This window comes from Pipistrellus kuhlii, unplaced genomic scaffold (assembly GCF_014108245.1).
Source record: "Pipistrellus kuhlii isolate mPipKuh1 unplaced genomic scaffold, mPipKuh1.p scaffold_m20_p_4, whole genome shotgun sequence".
NCBI classification, from domain to species: Eukaryota; Metazoa; Chordata; class Mammalia; order Chiroptera; family Vespertilionidae; genus Pipistrellus; species Pipistrellus kuhlii.
The window spans coordinates 35702262-35722571 of NW_023425540.1; the positions used below are offsets into that span (position 1 = coordinate 35702262).

The 20310-nt window shown below is 35.1% G+C and overlaps 1 protein-coding gene across 3 annotated transcripts in view; it reads left to right on the top strand.

Annotated features, from left to right (window-relative positions):
• Positions 1-20310, top strand: part of POLK (DNA polymerase kappa) — a 55937-nt gene that overhangs the window by 10997 nt on the left and 24630 nt on the right. For all 3 annotated transcript variants that reach the window (XM_036410508.2, XM_045571605.1, XM_036410509.2), the window contains exons 2-4: positions 8364-8535; positions 9783-9902; positions 16639-16791. In XM_036410508.2, coding sequence (XP_036266401.1) covers positions 8401-8535; positions 9783-9902; positions 16639-16791 — 408 coding nt within the window. In that variant the 5' untranslated portion in view covers positions 8364-8400. The remainder of the gene's footprint in view (positions 1-8363; positions 8536-9782; positions 9903-16638; positions 16792-20310) is intronic.

Consider the following 20310-nt stretch of genomic DNA (forward strand, 5'->3'; position numbering starts at 1 on the left):
TAAGCATTAGACAGGTATTTATATTTTTAAAAATATAGCTTTATTGATTAGAGAGAGAGAGATCAATGATGAGAGAGAATCATCAATCGCTTGCCTCCTGCACACACCCCCTGGGGATCAGGCCTGAAACCCAGGCATGTGCCCTGACCAGGAATTGAACCGTGACCTCTTGGTTCATGGGTCAGTGCTCAACCACTGAGCCATGCTGGCTGGGCAGGTGTTTACATTTTTAAAATATGCATGTTCTAAACTAGACTTCTAGAAATTTTCTTGGGGGATATTCTAGGGTTTAATTTAAAACTTTACTGAGAACTTGATCTATTCTTAGAAGTATATTAATTTGATTTTTACATTAAAATGCATATGTTTGTTAAGCTATATTAATATAAAGTATTTCTATACATATTCTAGGTAGTAATATATGTGATTTTTATTTTTTTATTTTATTTTATTTTTTAAAATATATTTTATTGATTTTTTACAGAGAGGAAGGGAGAGAGATAGAGAGCTAGAAACGTCAATGAGAGAGAAACATCGACCAGCTGCCTCTTGCACATCCCCTACCGGGGATGTGCCCACAACCAATGTACATGCCCTTGACCCGAATTGTACCTGGGACCTTTCAGTCCGCAGAGCCAAACCGGTTTCGGCATATATGTGATTTTTAAATCAGTCATGCCAAACACATTAGTATGTTGGTGCATTCATACAATTAAGAGTTATGAGATCAAACTCAGCATATGCTGTTAATGTTGAAATTTTATGTGTGTGTCAGACTTGGTTACCTTCATATTATATTCATTGACTTGAAGTAAACTAAAATATAGCTGCTTGGTTCCTTGACTTGAATTTTAGGATCATGTCGATGGTAAAGCCTTAAAAGCCGTGAAGAAGAATCTCTTGCTGGTTTACTGAGTTCCACAAGATTCTGAGATGGAGCTGTGAGGGACTCGGGCTGCGCCAGGCGTTTGTTCTCATTCTGACTTCCTTAAAGTTACAGCTAACATTTTGTGTGTGTTGGTGGTGGGTGGTTGTTTTCCTTTTGTCTTATTTAGTAATGAGGATTTTTCTATTTCACAATTACATGCTCATGTTTGCAGCTAGGCCTGTAGTCTTAGTTACATTTTAGAGGAATAAGTAAGAATGAATGTGTGAGGAGAGAATCCAAATAGTTACATGCTTACTATGTGTTTACTGTGCTAGGGAGCTCTTACATATTAAACGTTTAACCCTCAACAATCCTGGAAGGTGTTATAGACCAGGAGACCAAGATTTTATAGAACTTGAAATCACATAAATTACCCCAAAGGACACAGCTAATTAAGCTTCAGAGTTTACATTTAAATCCAGGACTATCTGGCTACAAACCTCTATCAAAATGCCTCTTGAAACTGAACTCTTTATTAAGTCTGTAAGTTAAAATAAGCAGTTAGCGTATTTAGCTCTCATTAAGGACAAAATAAGTACCAGTAAATCTGTACTATTCCTTTTATGGACTAATAGTTCTGTATAGTTAACATAAGTCATTTATTGTGCAAGAGATGATAGTTTAATAAGTTATTCTAGCTCAGTGTTTTGCAAGTTTTTTTTAACCCATGCTCACAAACATTCCTTTCCCTTTCCTGTAGGCTATGTATTTATGCTTTTATATTAGTGATAGAACATATATGAAGAAATTATAGGAGAGCTCTACAGTATTCTTAGAACAAAGTTTTAAGGAAAAGGTTGAGGTTTTACTTAAGATTTTGTCAAGGGGTAGGTTGTGAAAGTACTTTAAAATCCTGCCATATACTTTTGGCACTATAAGAAATCAATAGTGGATTAAGAAATGATATAAAGAATAGGACTCAGAAAAAATGGAACAGGTTTGCTGGCTTGATTCCCCAGTAGGGGGCATGCAGGAGGCAACCGATCAATGATTCTGATCATTGATGTTTTTCTCTCCTCCCTTCTTCTTTGACAGCCAATTGATGTGTTTCTCTCACATTAATGTTTTTCTCTCTCTTTCCCTCTCTCTTCCATGCTCCCTAAAAACCAATGGAAAAATATCCTTGGGTGAGGATTAAAATAAATAAATAAATTTCTAAAATAAGGAAAAAAAAAGAATTGTGATATATGACTTGAGTGTATGTGAGCACATATGTGTGTATAAAGTAACTGAAGAGAAACAAGAGAACATAATGTGTTAAAATGTTTGAGTTGTGGTTTTTTATATTCTTGAAAATTAAAAAAGTTTTAGAAGAAACTGGAAAAAAATTTTTAAGTAGACATTAACTTGAAAATTACTACTTTAAAATTAGGATAGTATTCTTTATTGTATTTGAATTTAGATAGTAAAAAGAACATTTAAACACAGTCTAAAATTTTGTGCTTGCTGCCTAATCTGTTCAAACAAACATTAAATATTTGAACATTTGGAGAAATTAAAAATATTTGTTCTTTTTAAAAAAAATAAATCTTTATTGTTTAGATTATTACAATTGCTCCTCTTTTTTCTTCCCATAGCTCCCCTCCACTCGGTTCCCACCACACCCTCTGCCCTTACCCTCCCCCCACACACACTGCCCTCATCTATAGGTGTACGATTTTTGTCCCGTCTCTTCCTGCACCCCTCCATTCCCCTTCCCCCACAAGGATTGTCAGTCCCCTCCCTTTCTATGCCCATTTCTTTCATTTGTGACATGCTTCTTTGCCTCCGTATTTTGGCTGCTTTCCTGAGTTGATTGAGTGGCTTTGTGTGCTAGGTGTCTTATAGGGTTCAGTGGCTCAGCCTCCCCAGTTACCTGAAGTGGACACTCATGATGCACCCCTTTGTGGGCTGTGTGCGCAGTCTTATTGTATAAAGCCTTGATTATTGTTGGTATCATTGGGAGGAATTGACCTCCAGGCCAATTGGTTATGAGGATCAGCTGTGTCTAAGCTGGGAGAACTTCTGTGCTTGAGACACCCTTATGAGACAAGACTTGCAAAAGCCTCTGTGCTCAGCTTGGATGGGGCATAGTTCCCATCAGTCCTGCCTTAAGAGACTCCTGGGTCTCAGTGTCCCATGGTAATTGCTGCAAGAACCTCTGAGAGAGTGGCACCCTCGAGTTTTGCCCACATCTGGACAGTCTAGTTTCTCCCCGAATGAGTCTGGGTCTCCAGAGTCTCGCACAGAACTGGAGCTTTTTTCTCCCTCCCGATTGAGAAAGCCAGCCAAGTACTCAGTTGCCAGCCCTCTCAGGGCACGTGCGCCTCCATATCACTGCCTTCTGCAGCTCCTCTGAGTCTCAGTGTGCTTTTCTCTTTCCTTCTAGTTGTAAAATTTCCACTTAGCCAGCCTTCCTGTTGTTCTGGATGATGTCCGTTTTGTTTTTTAGTTGTAGTTTTGAAATTGTTGTGCAAGGCAGCTGTTTAAGTGTTTACTTATGTCGCCATCTTGATTTCTCTCTAAAAATAGTTCTTAAAACCTATGTAGATTTTCTGGGGGATTATTTGGTTTGGTTATTGGTAATATATTAAAAGTAGGAAGCAGGCTTCCTCCTAGGAAATTTCCTATGATTTAATTTTGCCCCCTCCTCCTCTTCCCATCTCCTTTTCTTTCCTGCTCTATTCCTACTCTTTCTCTTATTTATTTTGTATAATTTCTGGTAGATTAATTCTAAGTAATTTTGGTTGATATGCTAAGTGCTTGTGATATTGTTTATGTAGTTTTGTGTGCTTTTTAAATAGGTAGGCCAAGCCCTAACTAACAAAAAATTTCTTTAGAATCCCTTCTAAAGAATTCTAATTTTCCATCCTTACTACCACCCAAAACATTGGTTGGCTTTAATATTTTTTAAGTGGTATCCTGAATTGTCAGTGGTAGAATCAGACTGGGAAGAATTTGAATGTTTCCAGAGAAAATGTGCTTTTAAACAATATGCTAAACCACAAGAACCCAGAGTTCTTTCCTTTGAGTAATGCATTACTGTTTGTGCTTCTGGGTTGAAGTGAAACAGATTATTCAGTAATGTCAAGCTATAAAAATGTTAGCCCACTAAAAAAAATTATAAAGTCAGATATATCCATTCATAGACTTTGGGACTTTATAGGTCATGCTGCATAGTAATCATAGGACAAATACTTCTTTGGAAGCTAAACAAACAAAATATGATCTGTATGATCTGTGAACTTTGGTATTTTGACAAGGATGTCTTCCCTTATATAATCTCTTTATCTTAAAGAGAAGGAAGTAATTAGTCTAACCCACATGTGTCAAACACAAGGCCCGAGGGCCAAATCCGTCCTGCCAGGCCTTGCAATGTGGCCCGCACCGCGCTGTCATCACTGCACTCCGCTGCGTTTCCATCACAATGACAGTTTATGACTGTTCAGTAAACCATTCGGCCCTCGATTTAGGCTGGATTTTAGATTTTGGCCCCTTCTCTGATTGAGTTCGACACCCCTAGTCTAACCAATGGACACAGACAACAGCGGGGTGAAGGTATGAGTAAAGGGGGGGGGGGGGGGGGGGGGGGGGGGGGATGGGGGGGGGGGGGGAGATGGGGTGATAAGGATACATATGTAATACCTTCATCAGTAAAGAAATCAAAAAAGAAAATAATACAAGTGATTTTTCACAGCTCTGAAAATTTGCTTAACTAAATAATAATAACTATTGATTGAGTTTATCACGTAGCAGACACCATCCCTGACTTTATGTGCTGCCCTCCTAAGGTAATATGAAGCAGTATTAAATCTTCCTCCCAGAAAAATATGGAAAATCTTCATTCTTTGTGGTATTATGTAATTATCTCTGCTAGAAACTCCCCTTTCCATTTATGGATTTCTAGATAAAGCAACTCAGTAAGAACTAATGGGACAAATAGCGATACTAGGACTAATGAGGGATTTTAGAAATTTGAAAATAACAGGAATACTAAATAATAAAAACAAAGCAGGCTCACCACAGTCACATAAACGAGATTACCAAAAGAAACTGATAGTGACCCAAGCACACAAAAACTTAGTATGATGTTTATTGCTGTTCTCTAACAATTTTTCTTAGATTTAGATATACTTGGAATTATTTAAAGAAATTAAGTTTAACAAAGCAACTTAATTTCCCAAAGAATAAACAAACTAGGATCTTTTCAATATTAATGGAGCCTAACGAGCATTATATTTTGTAAATTCAAAATATTCTTACATTTTAATACAATTCCCAAATGCTTTAATAAACCAATTTAACCATTAAGTGTCTTAGGAAAACAGGGTTGTGAAATTGGAGATTGTTTAGGCTCATATACATGTCCTTACATGTCATGTTGAAATAGGAAAAACTACAAATATTATTAAATTATTAAATTCAGAAAAGCAGTTTTTCTCCCATTCTTTTAATATGATTATGTGCCCTTCCTATGTGGATAAAAGAATGAGAAAATGATATAAACTGAGTATGAGGGTAGACAGATAACAGGTAGCTGGGATACAGATTCTTAAAGATTAGGGGTTTATTCTGGAGTGATATGGGGTGCCATTAAATAGTTTTTAGCAGAGGAATAACATGACCTAACTTATTATTTAAAAGAATCATTTGGGCTACGACGTTGATGATTGAATGTAGGAGGAAAAGAGCAGAAACAAGGAACTGTTGAAGAAGCTATTGCAATAATCCAGGGAAGAGATAGTAACGATAGTTCAGAATCGAGTGAAAATAATGAGAAGTGGTAAATTCAGAGTACATTTTGAAAGCTGAGCCCACAGGATTTCCTGACAGTTTGGATATGGGGTGTATGAGAAACAAAGAGGTCAAGAATGGCTACAGTGTTATTTGCATGAGCAATCAGAGAAGATTAGAGTTGCCTTCAACTGAGTTGAGGAAGACTGCAACTGGACCTTGTCTGGAGGATAGAGGCATATGAGAAGATCAATTTGGACATATTGAATTTGAGTTGTCAGACATGCATTTGGACTAGGGTTCAAGCTTGGAAGTCATAGCCTGTAGATGATATTAAGTAAGCCCATGTCCATGGAACTGGACGTAAATTGCCTGGTAACTGGGCATCAACAAGGCAAGGTGGTAGCTGAAAACTAACTTTAACGATCACAGTTTTTCATGGTGTCAGTATTGCTGATAGCTTACTTCTTCTGACCGAATTAAGGACCAAAACCAATTCTTCTTAGAGATTTTGGCCTAAATAGTATACCATATGTGAATAAGCATCCATTAAATATTTCTTTTCCTTCCATACATTGCACCATTTAAAGGATAAGGCAACTTAACTGCAGGTTGTCTGCATGTAGCCTCTCCACTCTTCAGTAGGTTTGGGGAAATTATGAATGGATTACATTTACCTTTTTTACTGGAAAATGACAAGTATTTGGGTTACTAAAGAATAAGGCAAACTATCAGGCACTATTAGGCTGAATGTAATAGTTGAGAAAAATTCAAATGATGAAATTAGAAAAACAATCTCTATACTCTTGGGCACTGAGGAAAAACATCACCAGTGATTCCTATACTTTGGGGCACATTGGCATTAGTTGGGTATCTCTTAAAAATATTGGTATTTGTTCCTACTCCCAGACCTGATTCATTTGGTATGGAATATGATGTAGGCATCAAGAGTTTTAGAATTTTTCCAGGTGGCTAATGTACAGCAAAGTTTGAGAACTACTGTGCTGTATACTGTTTGTTTTCTAATGGAACTATCTCTAATAATCACAGTATTTAAATTTCCTTTCTTTTTTTTTTTTTTTTCATTTTTTGCTGGTGCCAAAAATGGAAGCAACATTGATAAAAGGTCTTCTTGCAGTCATTATGCCAAGTGAAATAAGTCAGATAAAAAAAGAAAAACACTATATGATTTCATTTATGTATGGAATTTTTTAAAAAACACACACACTGAAGTCATAGATACAAAAAACAGATTGGTGGTTGGGAGGGAGGAACAAAATGGGTGAAGGTGGTCAAATGGTAAGAAATTCCAGTTATAAAATGAATTAAGTTCTTGGGATGCAATGTACAGCATGGTGACTATAGTTAATAATACTATCTTGCATGTTTGAAAGTTGTTAAGAGATCTTAAAAGTTAGTACAAAAAATTTACTATGATAGCTTCATTGGGCTTGAAAAGGACTTGGATTCAAATCACAGTTATTTTGCTTATTAGCAGAATTATAATAGGCAATTTCTTTAACCTTCCTGATATTCTGAATTCTTTTTTCTAACATGAGAATAACCAAATATACTTTGCATGGTTATTATAAATAGTTTTTAAAGCTAATGTATGTGAAGGTAAATAATAAAGAACTATATAAAGATATTAAAGAATTATTTTAAAATATTTTTCTTAACCTCAGAAATGATAAAATATTATAAAATGTAGTAATTTCCTGAAAGTGAATAGATTATTATTTTTTCACTGCCATAAGAATAAAGCTCTTCATACAGCAGGCAATAAGTGCTGTTAAGTAAACATGTTTAGAGGAAATGTTGTTATGTATTTATTTCCTACTAGAGGCCAGGTGCATGAACAGTCATGCGCTGGAGGGAGGGGCCCCTCAGCCCGGCCTGCCCCCTCTCACAGTCCTGGAGCCCTCAGAGACAAGAGGCGGCCCTACGGTCAGGGAAAGGCGACACCCCCTCACACCTCTGCTGCTGCCACTGCCGGCAGTGCAAGCCTCAGCTGGCCCTGGCTAACTGAGCCTTGGGTGGCCCTGGATGGCTGGGGAGCCACCATCTGAGGCTTGCCTGCACCGCGGGCCGGCCCGGTGGCTGGGGGCTGAGGAGACTGGGTGACTATGGAGGTAGGCGTGGGCTTTGCTGAGGGGACTGGGTGCCGCCATCGTGTGACTGTGAACGCCTCCATCTTTGGGGGTAGGGCAGTCAGCATACTTCCTCCTTATTGGCTGTGGGCACTGCCATCTTTGTGATGGCATGAGGGTCAATTAGCATATTTCCTCTTTATTATATAGGATAGAGTGTATTAATATGTGAAAAACGTGGGAAACTCAGGCCTGGATTTCAACACAGATGTCACTTATTAACAAGTTTGTGTCAGTAGACATGTTCTAGGTCTCAGGTTTCTTTTCTCTTTATATTGGGGATAATAACCTCTCAGGGCTCCTAAGTAAGATTCAAGTATAAAGCACCAAGCATAGTGACTGGCACAGAGCTTGAAGGAAATGTTACTTCATTTTTCCCCTCCAAGAGTACTATGATATTGAATAGCAATTTTAAGTGCTGAATAATGACAATTTCTCAGTAGCTAAACATTCTTAACCATCACTTTTTATTTGTTTTGCTGATTTCTATATCATTTTAACTTTTAAGTGTCTACCTCCCCTCCCACTGTCAGTGCCTTGAAAATCAGTTTTTATTTTGTATGCTTTTTCAGGTAATGAAAGAAGCCATTTCAACGCTAAGTCTACACCATGGACAGCACAAAGGAGAAGAATGGCAATTACAAAGATGATCTTCTTCTTAGGATGGGACTTAATGATAATAAAGCGGGGATGGAAGGATTAGATAAAGAGAAAATAAACAAAATTATCATGGAAGCCACAAAGGTACGTTTTTTGTTTCTTTCAATATCTTTAATATAGTAACTTTTATACTTGTCGTTTAAATGAAAATCAGTAAATTTTAAACATCCTTTTAATTATAATTTTCATATATAATGTTGTTAAGCTACAAATGGGCATGGAAGAATCTTTCTGTTCATTTGTTCTTGCCATCCCATTTTCTACTTCACATATACATAATATTCATGTAAAAGCAAAATATCATACATGTATTTTTTTGCCATTTTAACCCCAGGAGGAGAATATTTTGATTGGTGTTGTTTTTTCCAGCTTTTAAAGCTTTATAGATTTCAAAATAAAAAGTTCAGGGAAAAATAATTTTAGTATATAAAACGTAGATACAATTTTGAAAGTTAAATGGATTATGAGATGAAATAAGCAGGTATAACATATCGACCCTGATTGAATCCTGATTAAACAAAAACAGATGAATTTGAAGTTGGAAAGGATACTAGATGATAATAAGGAATTATTCACTTTATTAGTTATAAAAATGTTATGATTATGTGGGGAAATAGCCTTATGTTTTTTTTTTTTTCTTTTTTAAGTATATTTTTATTGATTTCTGAGAGGGAGAGAGAGAGAGAAACATCCTATATAATAAGAGAAGAATATGCTGTAATAATCTGACAGTTCCTCAAAAGATTTAGTGTGGAGTTACCATGTGACACAGACTTCACTCCTAGGCGCATATCCAAAGGAAATGAAAACATGTCTACCCACAAAACATGTACACATATAATCATTGCAACATTTTTTATAATAACCAAAAGTAAAAATAATCCAGATGTCTATCAGTCTAATGAATAGAAAGATATTATGTTCAGTGATAGGATAATAGGTAATTTTCTGAAAGTTATTTTCTTTAATGACTAACAGTAAATTTTTAAAAATACTTTTAAAGTAAAAGTGAAGGAGGTAACTGATGATCCATCTGACTAAGGCCTTGGATATGACCTAAGGATTCATTGTTATTTTTTTAGTGCAGATATGTATCCATCTTAGTTTATAATGTGCTTAGTACTGCTTCACAACAATTCTATCATGTAGGTAAGTATAAAGAAACTGAGACACAGAAAGATTAATTTTAGGATCGCTTAGCTAGAAATAGTTGAGCTACATTTTGAATTTAATCATTCTGATGCTCTCTTATTCTTAAGCTTCCAGGTTATACTACAGTGATGCTTTCCTTCAGACATTTTTCTTATGCTTTGCTCTGCTTTCCTACATAGGGGTCCAGATTTTATGGAAATGAGCTCAAGAAAGAAAAGCAAGTAAACCAACGAATTGAAAATATGATGCAACAAAAAGCTCAAATTACCAGTCAGCAGCTAAGGAAAGCACAATTACAGGTATTAATTTATTTGCTAAAGAAAGTGAAACCTGATAGAATAGGAATTGACAGTTTAAATGTATCATGCTCATATTTTAAGTAAAAATAAGGTAAAATATAAATAAAATGTTCGTTAAACTGTAAAACAAAAATTTAACAAATATGTATACTTTGTTAAAATTACTCTACTTTACTTGAAGATCCTACACTTAGACATTGTCACCTTCATCAAACAGACGAGTAAAAGGAACCTTAATTAGGTTAAATCACTTGCCTAGTTATTTGACAAGTCGTTGGCAAAGTCAAAGCTTATATTCTTTTTATTATATACATACTTGGCAGCTAGAAGGACCACAAGATTAATGTGCCATATTTTCTACAATGCTGATTTTAGAGGAACATATTAACTAATTAAATTAAAAGATAATTTAAAACATAATTGTATTATAGTAAAACAAAAAGTCATATAAAGGGTAGACTGTCTAATGTCTAATTTTTAAAATAAAACACAAGAATTCTAAAAATTAGAGGGTTTTTGGCTTCTTCAGAATCTTTGGAGAGTGAATACTTTGTTTCCTCTGGTATTAAAAGGTATTTCAGTAGAAAAGTTTGATAAGAACTACACTGCCAGAGAACACATGGTAGATTGACAACTCAAAGCAGTCAAGGTTCTGCTAATAAAACTAAAGTTTAATTTTAAAAATAATCTTATTGTTGATAAATCTGATTCAATTTAACAAAGCACTTTACAACATAATGATAAAATCATAATTTGATTCTTGTGATAGAGTTGAGATCATAAATTTTATGTCTTCTTTACCAAACTATAATGTGCCATTTAAAAATATATATATGCTTTCCCAGAGCACAAGGTAATTTTGATCTTCTGTGTTAAGAAGTCTGCTACCATGATAAAAGATAATTTGTCTACCAAATCATTTTTAGTGCTTCATAGCATGCCACTGTATGGAGGTACCATAATTTATTATGGTACTGGTTCCAGTTTTTTGTTGTTGTATATACATCCTTGTGATAATCATTCTTATTTACATGTCTTTTTGTAATCCTCTACCCACCTCCCCTCTGACAGCTATCGGTCTATTTCATGTATTCCATGCCTCTTTTGCTATTTTGTTCTTCAGATTATTTTGTTCATTACATTCCACATATAAATGAAATCATATAGTATTTGTCTTTCTCTGACTGGCTTGTTTCACTTAGCATAATAATCTCCAAGTCCATTCATGCTATGGCAAAAGGTGGTTGTCTTTTTACACATTAGCTACTAATATTTCCTTTTTCTGGCAATTTCCTCTTTTATTCTGTTAAGGTGTAGGCTTCGTAGCTGGCACAAGAGACCCAAATTTATAATTGTCTAAAGAAGACAAAAATTTATTTCTCTCTCACATAATAGGTAAATAATCCCAGCTAGTCAGTTCTGATCACCATAGTAATTTTGAGAACCAGTTTCTGCATCATGTTTCATAATTTCAAAAAGGTTATCCTTACCAGGATTGACAAAACTGGATTAGCTCCCTAGTAAGGAAGAAAAAACAAAGAAAAAATTAAAGGCAAAGAATTTGCTATTACACAAGTAAAAAAGAAGTTGCACACATTATTTCAGCTCACATCCTTTTATAAGAATTTAAGTTCCACCGTCATACCTAACTGTAAGAGGAGCTGTAAAATACACCTGAGTGGCCATGTACAGCTAAAAAACTATTACTTTAGAAGGAAGAATGGATTTGGGGGTTCAATTAGCAGTCCAAAGCAATGTTCTCTGTCTGTATTTCTAGAGGAGCAGGTATCTTTTTTCTCTTGATTTATAGATATTGTCATATATTAAGGATTTTTTATTTTTAAAAAATATATCTTATTTTACTGACATGAAAGGAAAGGGATAGAGTTAGAAACATCAATGAGAGAGAAACATCAATCAGCTGCCTCCTGCACACCCCCTACTGCCCGAAATCAAGGTACATGCCCTTGACCAGAATTGAACCTGGGACCCTTGAGTCCACAGGCCAGCGCTCTATCCACTGAGCCAAACCAGTTAGGGTATATTAAGGATTTTTTAATCTGCCACTTGTCAATATTTTTCCAGTTTGTTGTCTTTTAATTTTACAGGGTTCTCTTTCCCCCCCTCCCCCCAATATAATTTTAAATGTTTATATAAACAAATTCAACAATATGTTTAAAATTTTCCTTTTCTTAAATATTATGCATAGAGGTTATTCCTCACAAATAAGCCTATGTTCTTTTAGTATTTGCATAGATTTTGTTATACTTAAATATTTAGTCTCTTTGGAATTTGTTTTGATGTAAGGTATGAAGTATTTTTTTCTTAAATAGTGAATATTATTTTTTTCCTAAGTGGTATTATTTTCCCCAAATAATGATTCTCTTGTCCCAACATCACTATTGAATCATGAGTCCTTTCTCTACTGAGTTGAAGAGGCATGTTTATATACTAAACTCTCATTGTACTTGGATTTGTTTCTGGACTCTCCTGATCAATAAAATCTTTTCCTGTATCACTACCATGCAATTTTAACTACTAAATTACAATAATATAGTTTAATATCTTCCTTCACTACTCTTTTTAAAATTTTTATTTTTATTTTTCTCATGCATTCTTTTTTTTTTTTTTTTTAATATATTTTTATTGATTTTATACAGAGAGAAAGAGAGAGAGATAGAGAGTTAGAAACATCGATGAGAGAGAATCATCAATCAGCTGCCTCTTGCACATCCCCTACTGGGGACGTGCCCGCAACAAGGTACATGCCCTTGACCGGAATCGAACCCGGGACCTTTCAGTCCGCAGACCGACGCTCTACCACTGAGCCAAACCGGTGCCGGCCTCATGCATTCTTTTAAATAAATTTAAGCATCATTTTTATCAAGGTTTTTAAAAATTCTATTCTGTCCTTATTAACATTATTTTAAAATTGATATTAATCCTTATGCAATTGATTTTCTAGACCTTGTTTTGGTGAGTTTTATAGATCTATAGCCTGCAAATATCTTTAAGTTTTAAAGATATAATACATATGAGTGGTATAATATATAACAACATTTTGCTGTTCGTACTAATAATATTTTTAAAGCTCATATTTTAAAATATACTAATAATTTGGAGGAATAAAGAATATCTGTATATATTGTGCAACAGAATTTCAGATTTTGTTACAATTTTAGTTGACTATTTCACAGGAGGATCTTTGGGGAATGACAGGAAATGTGTTTTCTGTTGATTGTTAAATTGTTTTGTTTGTTAAGCTTCCTTTAAAAGAAGTTGTATAAATGGGAGGGGATTGAGGAAGTCTTAAGGAGTCTAGAAGTTCTCAGAGAACAGAAAAGTTTTCATAGGAAATGTGTTTCTATTTTAGAGTCATAAAATTTCTAAATAGTAGATTTTATTATGTGTGATAAGATAGTATGAACTATTGCCAGTCAAGCTGAGGTAAGTAATCTCTGTAGACATGAACTCCCATAATATTTATAAAGATCCTCTCCATGTATTCCCCACCCCATCCTCATTTGATTTCTTAAAGGCACATTTTTGTAGCTGCTAAAACATATTATTATAGTATGGGTTCATAAATTGAATAGACAAACATCATATTATAGTAAATGGCAACTACACAGCAAATCACTGAATTTTTACCATTTTTACACTTGATTTTGTGAATTCAGATTTATTCAACAATTGTCAGAGTAATGCTAATTAAGAAAATGAAAAACAATATTTCTGAAATACTCTCCTGGATGTAATTTAAAAAAAGATTTTTAAGAACTTAGACAATATATGGATATCAAACATACCACTGGCTTATTTCAGTGATAAAAACCTTTAAAAATCTATTTTAGGGTAGCATAAAATAATGGAAAGAGCACAGCCTTTGAGTAACCTGATTTCCAGGTCTAATTCTAACATTTACCAGCTGTATGAAGGGCAAATTACTTAATCTTATTGAGTTTTAGTTTCCTTATCTATACTAGTGAAATGGGAGTAATAATCATTATGTCAGAATTATTTTAACCATTAAATGCATTAACAATAAAAAGCACTTAAAATATACCCTTGTCATTTAATATACTCAGCAAATGTCACGTCTACTCTTAAAATTATAGGTAATATCATTAAGCCCTTACCACTTTACAAATAAGTAAAGTGAGGAGGAGAGGACAGTTACACTGTCATGTAACTAATTAGTGGCAGAGCTGAGACCCAAACAAAAGCCATTATCCTGTGACATACTAGGTCTCGAATGTGGCAAAAGGGATACCGTACTTACATGTTTGAGATTCATATCCAAACTTGAAAGTCATTTGGAAGGAAATATGGAAGAAAGGAAAATAAGAATGAGGACTTCTCTAGAAGAAACTTGAAAAAAGCAGTGGTGGGCATTTGGTAAATGCTGATAGAAAAGAGTTCAGAGAAGGGTGACTAATGAGAGATAGTAAAGGAAAATGGAATGTATGAGTCATCAGTGGGGAGGTTTCTTTTTGGCAACTGCACACTAGCCATAAGCCCAGAAAGGTCAATAGATTGCTGAAGAAACCGCCATATCTTTAATATATGAGTCCAAGGAGAATTTTTCCCATTTTAGTTTGCTTTCTATTATCTTTTCCCTTTCCAACGATTCTGGGTTAAGATATTTCAGATGCTGCTCTCTTATTCTCAGTTGACTCATATTTTAAGCATATTTTCTGGATTAATATAGAGTAGTTTTCAAATCCTTGTTTTTACTAGTTTCCATGACTTGCTTATATCTTTTTTTAATGTCAAGATGCTTTTCTCCAGTGTAAAATTGAACTAGAAGTTTCAAAACTCGATAATAAATCAGTTTAATGTTGAAAGTTTCATTTATTAGTCATAGTGTGTCACTGCATGAGATCAGCCTTCCCCCAAATTTTTCTACAAATACTATTTTCTCTTTTTAACCAGAAATATACATATGTGTAAATTTTATTCTCCCACCCCCCACCCCTCCCTTTCTTTCTTAAAGTTCTTTCCTTTTCTTATCTGACACAAGGTTTCTTCTTAGGCACTAAACTCACAATTCAGTATCTAATACAATAAGTGCCATAGTAAGAACAGGAAAACTTATAAGGAAACATTTAATTCTGGGATGCAGAGGACAGAGGTTCAGTTAAGTTTCAGAGAAATATCTGGACTCCCAAAGGCTTTGTGACAGGAAGGGCTTTCTCGGCATAGAAACAGCCTGAAGAAGGCAACGAGCACTGCAGATTGTTCAGTGAATTGCATCCGAAATAGAATCAGACCCTCTAGGAAGTCTTGCGATGACTGCTAGAGACAAATGTGATTCAGTGTGATTGTTTCTAAAAGAGAAGTTGCAGTCTTAACCTGCAGCTAGTGGGCAGCTAGTGTCACTATAATGCTAAGAAGCAATGATAGTAGCAAGGCTGAAGACCAGTGAGGGGAAAGGCTAAATTATACCCTTGTAACTCTCCACCTTTGAGGAAGCCTGCCATAGGGATTTCCACGTGATGGAAATTGCTTTTATTCTGGAGATAACCCCATTTACATATTTATGGCTGTTTTCCTTCAATTTTTTAAAAACGTATTTTTATTGATTTCAGAGAAGCAGGAAGAGAGATAGAAACATCACTGGTGAGAGAAAAATCATTCATCGGCTGCCTCCTGCACCCCTGGCATGTGCCCTGACCTCCTGGTTCATAGTTCGATGCTCAACTACAGAGCCACCCTGGCCAGGCTCCCCTCACATTTTTATTGTTTTGTTATACAGCTAGACATTGATCCTTTTAGTAATGGGTTGCATTTGTTGAATTTGTACCATTTGCCAGCCACTCTTCCATGTTCTTTATGTGTTCCATCTCACTCAGTAGCTTTCTAATCCCTTTTCTCATAATTTTACTGGTTTTATTGACTTCTTTGTGTGTGTCAAAGATCAGAAAGGTCACACAGCCACCTCTAGCTCACGGGAGACTGAGAAAGTGCATATTTAGCTTTTTCAGCCTCTATGGTAGAGGTCGCAAAAAAGGGACACTTGGGAGTGGGTATGTCTGCTATATAAGCCCTTTTCTTACTGCCCTGCTTTGCTTATTTCTACCCCTTTTCGGTTTTTTTATTGACCCAACTCTTTCTCTCTAAAGAAACAAAAAAATTCTTTAAAGATTAAGATTATTTACTGTTGTATATGACATATATACTGAGATTTTATGAAAGGATAATTACACCTTAAATTTTTAATTTGATTTGTATCAAATTTTAGCCTTATAAAAACAGTTCTACAGAGGGAATGTTTACATATGCTTTAGTATAATCTTTTGTTGCTCATTTCCTTTGTTGCTATTTTAAGACATGAATATTATGAGTCAGACAGGAGTAGTTGTTTATTTTATCTAAAATGAAGCTTTTAGTTACATAAGTTGTTCTCCAAATTTATAAAGCAGTAGAGTCATTTGATATAAGAGGTTGGAATAGTTTATTCTTCAATAAATACTATTAAGTACCTCTTATACTTATATAAGAGGGTATTGGGACATGTAACAGTTGATAGGCAATGATATTTGAGAACAGACTGCCTATATTTGTGAAAATTAACATAATTATAAGCCTTAATAAACAACATAGGTAGGTGGGTGGATGTGCGGGTGGGCAAATGAATAGAGACAGATGGACAGATACTTAGTAAAATATTAAGGTTATGATTAGTAGTGTTATGTTGTCAAAAGTATGTTACAATAACTTTTTAAAAATTAAGGTTGACAGGTTTGCAATGGAATTAGAACAGAGCCGGGATCTGAACAATACCATAGTGCACATCGACATGGATGCTTTCTATGCAGCTGTAGAAATGAGGGACAATCCAGAACTGAAAGATAAACCCATTGCTGTAGGATCATCAAGTATGTTGGTGAGTAGGTAAAGACAAAATGGAAATACAATAATATGTTGAAGTAAGCCTTACTGGTTTATGGAGGGGAAAGACTTTATTGAATTCTACCAGTTTACTGAGTATTTTCTGATTGCTTTAATATTCAGTTACCAAATCCTTTCAACATCCCCTGAGGTATAAATTATTGTTTCCGTTTGACAGATAAGAAAACAAACTTAGAGAGATGTTTAATAACTTCCCTAAAGTTCCAAACCTGGTAAATGGTAGAGTGGCATTGTACTTTCTATTGCAAATTATATTTTTCTTAAGTAACTGTTCTAGTATTTAAAAAAAAAAAAAATGAAGAAAAAGGAAAAATTATTCTAAAGCAGGGCTTTGCAAGCAATGGCCTGTACACCAAATCCAGCCTACTGCCTCTTTTGTAAGTAAAATTGTACTGGAACAGGCACACCCATTCGTTTATTATTGTTGTTGTTACACTAAAAGAACATAGTTGAGTACTTGCAACAGAGGTCATATGAACTGCAAAGCCTAAGTAATAACTATCTAGAAAAGGTTTGCCAACCCGTTCTAGAGTAACATATTTCATTAATGTAGTACTGAAATTAAGTATTTTCCCCATGACTTGGAATCTTTGCTTTTCTGATTACTATGTTGTCTTTCTTATTTCCACCCTAACCATAGAAGGTAAAGATGACTAGAATAACCATATGCAGCCTAAAATGGGAATTAAAAGTAGTAACTGGAATAGTTCGATTTTATATTAAAAAATACATATATGGGGGGTTCAATCAGGGAAAAAGGAGACATATATAAAACTTTAGACAATTAAACACACTCACATGTGTCCCAGTGGTTAGAGCTTCAGCAAGCACATCAAAGGTTTGCAAGTTCAATTCCTGGCCCCTAGATTGGGGTGTGTGTAGGAGGCAACTAATTTATGCATCTCTCTCACATCAGTGTTTCTCTCCCTCTCTCTTTCTTTCACTCTCTTCCCCCATTTATTTCCCTTCCTCCCCTCCTTCCTTCCACTCTCTCTAAAAATTAATGGAGTCTTGCTAGAGTGACTCAGTGATTGAGCATTGACCTATGAACTAGGAGGTCATGGTTCAATTCCCGGTCAGGGCACATGCCCGGGTTGCAGGCTCAGACCCTGGACGGGGGCATGCAGAAGGTGGCTGATCAATGTTTCTCTCTCATCATTGATGTTTCTAACTTTCTTTCCTTCTTTCTCTATGAAATCAATAAATATATATTTTAAAAAATTAATGGAAGAACTATCCTCCTGTGAAGATTAATAACAACAAATATATATACACAAATATGAGAAATGCTTTCTAATGCCTTAAATAGCTAAATCCTAATAACCTCTAATGCCTTATATAGCTGCAAACCTAATTCATACTAAGTTATTATTTTATTACAAAATTATAATCTGTTCATTATATCTGCTCCCATGAGTATGCAGGCAACTAACAGTCCTGGTCCCAAAACAGTGTTTATTGAAAGAATACCCACCTTTCTCATAAATCAACTAATACTTAAAAAAATGTAATTTCATTAAGATTATATAATGCTGTATACTTATATATATTAAATTATGTATATATGCATACACATGCAAACATACATACCATAGTCATGTTAAAGATAACCCCATTTGTTAAAAAATATTTACTTTCCTATAATTTTTTTTGTCTTTCTTTACACTAAGCAATCTATAGGGCTGCTGCTTCTACTTTCCTATAATTTTAAACTCCTAAAAATTGCTTGTTTTCAAATTCAAAATGATTATCTGTTATATTTAAACAAAGATTACTCCTCTTGTATGCTGATCTAATAGATTTCTCTTCTAATGAGATTTGAAGGATAATTGTTTTTGTCCTGATAAACTCTTAAAAATATCTATACAGTAATGGTGGTGATGATACACTGTTTATTATTACAATTTGTTACAGTTAGAATGCCTTTTTAATGAATTGTGGGATTTTTGAAATGTTTAAGTTAGTACTCATAGTTAGAACTTAGACCCTGTAGTGGTTATTTATTGCTGCGTAGTGAACCCTTTCTGTACTTAGTGAACAACCATTTATTTGCTCATGATTCTGTTATTTGAGCAGATATGATAGGGATGGCTAATCTCTACCTGGGGTTGCCTAGAGCTATTTAGCTGGGGCTGGAAAATCCAAAATGGCTTCACTAACATGCCTGGCATGTCAACTGACTGAGATGGCAGGAATGGCTTCCAGCCATCCAGCTTTCCCCTGTCTTGGTGCATATTATTGTATTTGTTTATTTTTGCCCCTCACCCAAGGATATGTTTTTTTAATTGATTTTTAGAGAAAAGGGAAAGGGGGGAAGAGAGAGAGAGAGAGAGAGAGAGAGAGAGAGAGAGAAAGAGAGAAAGAGAGAGAGAGAGAGAGAGAGAGAGAGCGAGCGCGAGAGCCTGCAGCTTAGGTATGTGCCCCAACCCGGGATCAGACCTACAACCTTTTGGTGTATGGAATGGTGTTCCATTCAACTGAGCCACCCAGCCAGGGCTCATGGTGTATTATTATTTAATATTCTAATCATGTAGATTGCCAGATCCCACAAATGCAAAGGCAAAGGCTGCTGACTTCTTAATTCTGAGGCTTCATGACTCAGAATTTCACTCCCTCACATTCTTTTTGTTAAAGCATTTGCAAGTCACTTGGCATGAGGAACTAGACCCCACCTTTGATAGGAGGAACTGTAAAATATTATAGCTATGATTTACAATCTACCACAAACCTACACATTAAAGGAAGTCATATCTAAAATTTTGTTTCTGCTCTACCATAGATCTAGTGTTTATATACACCGAGTGGCCAAATTATTATGATCTCTGAACACATAATAATCTGGCCACTCAGTGTATATCCTATATAATAAAAGGCTAATAATGCAAATTGTCCCCTTGACCAGGAGTTTGACTAGCAGGCAGGCTGGCCAACCATGTCTCCTCCCGCTGGCCAGGCTGGCCGGACCCCACTCATGCACAAATTCAAGCACCGGGCCTCTAACACACACACACACACACACACACACACACACACACACTTGTGTGGCCAGATTATTATGTTTTCAGAGATCATAATAGTGTGGCCACTCAGTGTAGATCCCATTAGATTTATTTATATTTAAAGCATTGGTTTGTCTTTTTAGTGCCATCTGCATTTTCTGTTTCAGAATACTGAACAAGGATTAGTGTAGCTTTGAGTACTATCAAGATTTTTCAATGCCATTTAAAAAATAATTAATGGGAAATTGATGTTATTATTGTGAAATAATGACTGCATTTGATAGATTGTTTTGCATTTCTTTGACTTTTCACTTAATGTTCCAAAAACAGATTTCATTTGTGATAAATTTGTTATTAGTACTTTGATCTACCCCATGGAAAGAGACTGTTGTCAGATATCATCTATAAGATTTAGTAATAAATCTTTTTACTTTCAATTTAATTTCTACCTCCTAATCAAAATGTTTTCACCAAAAAAAGGTACTTAAACCTTA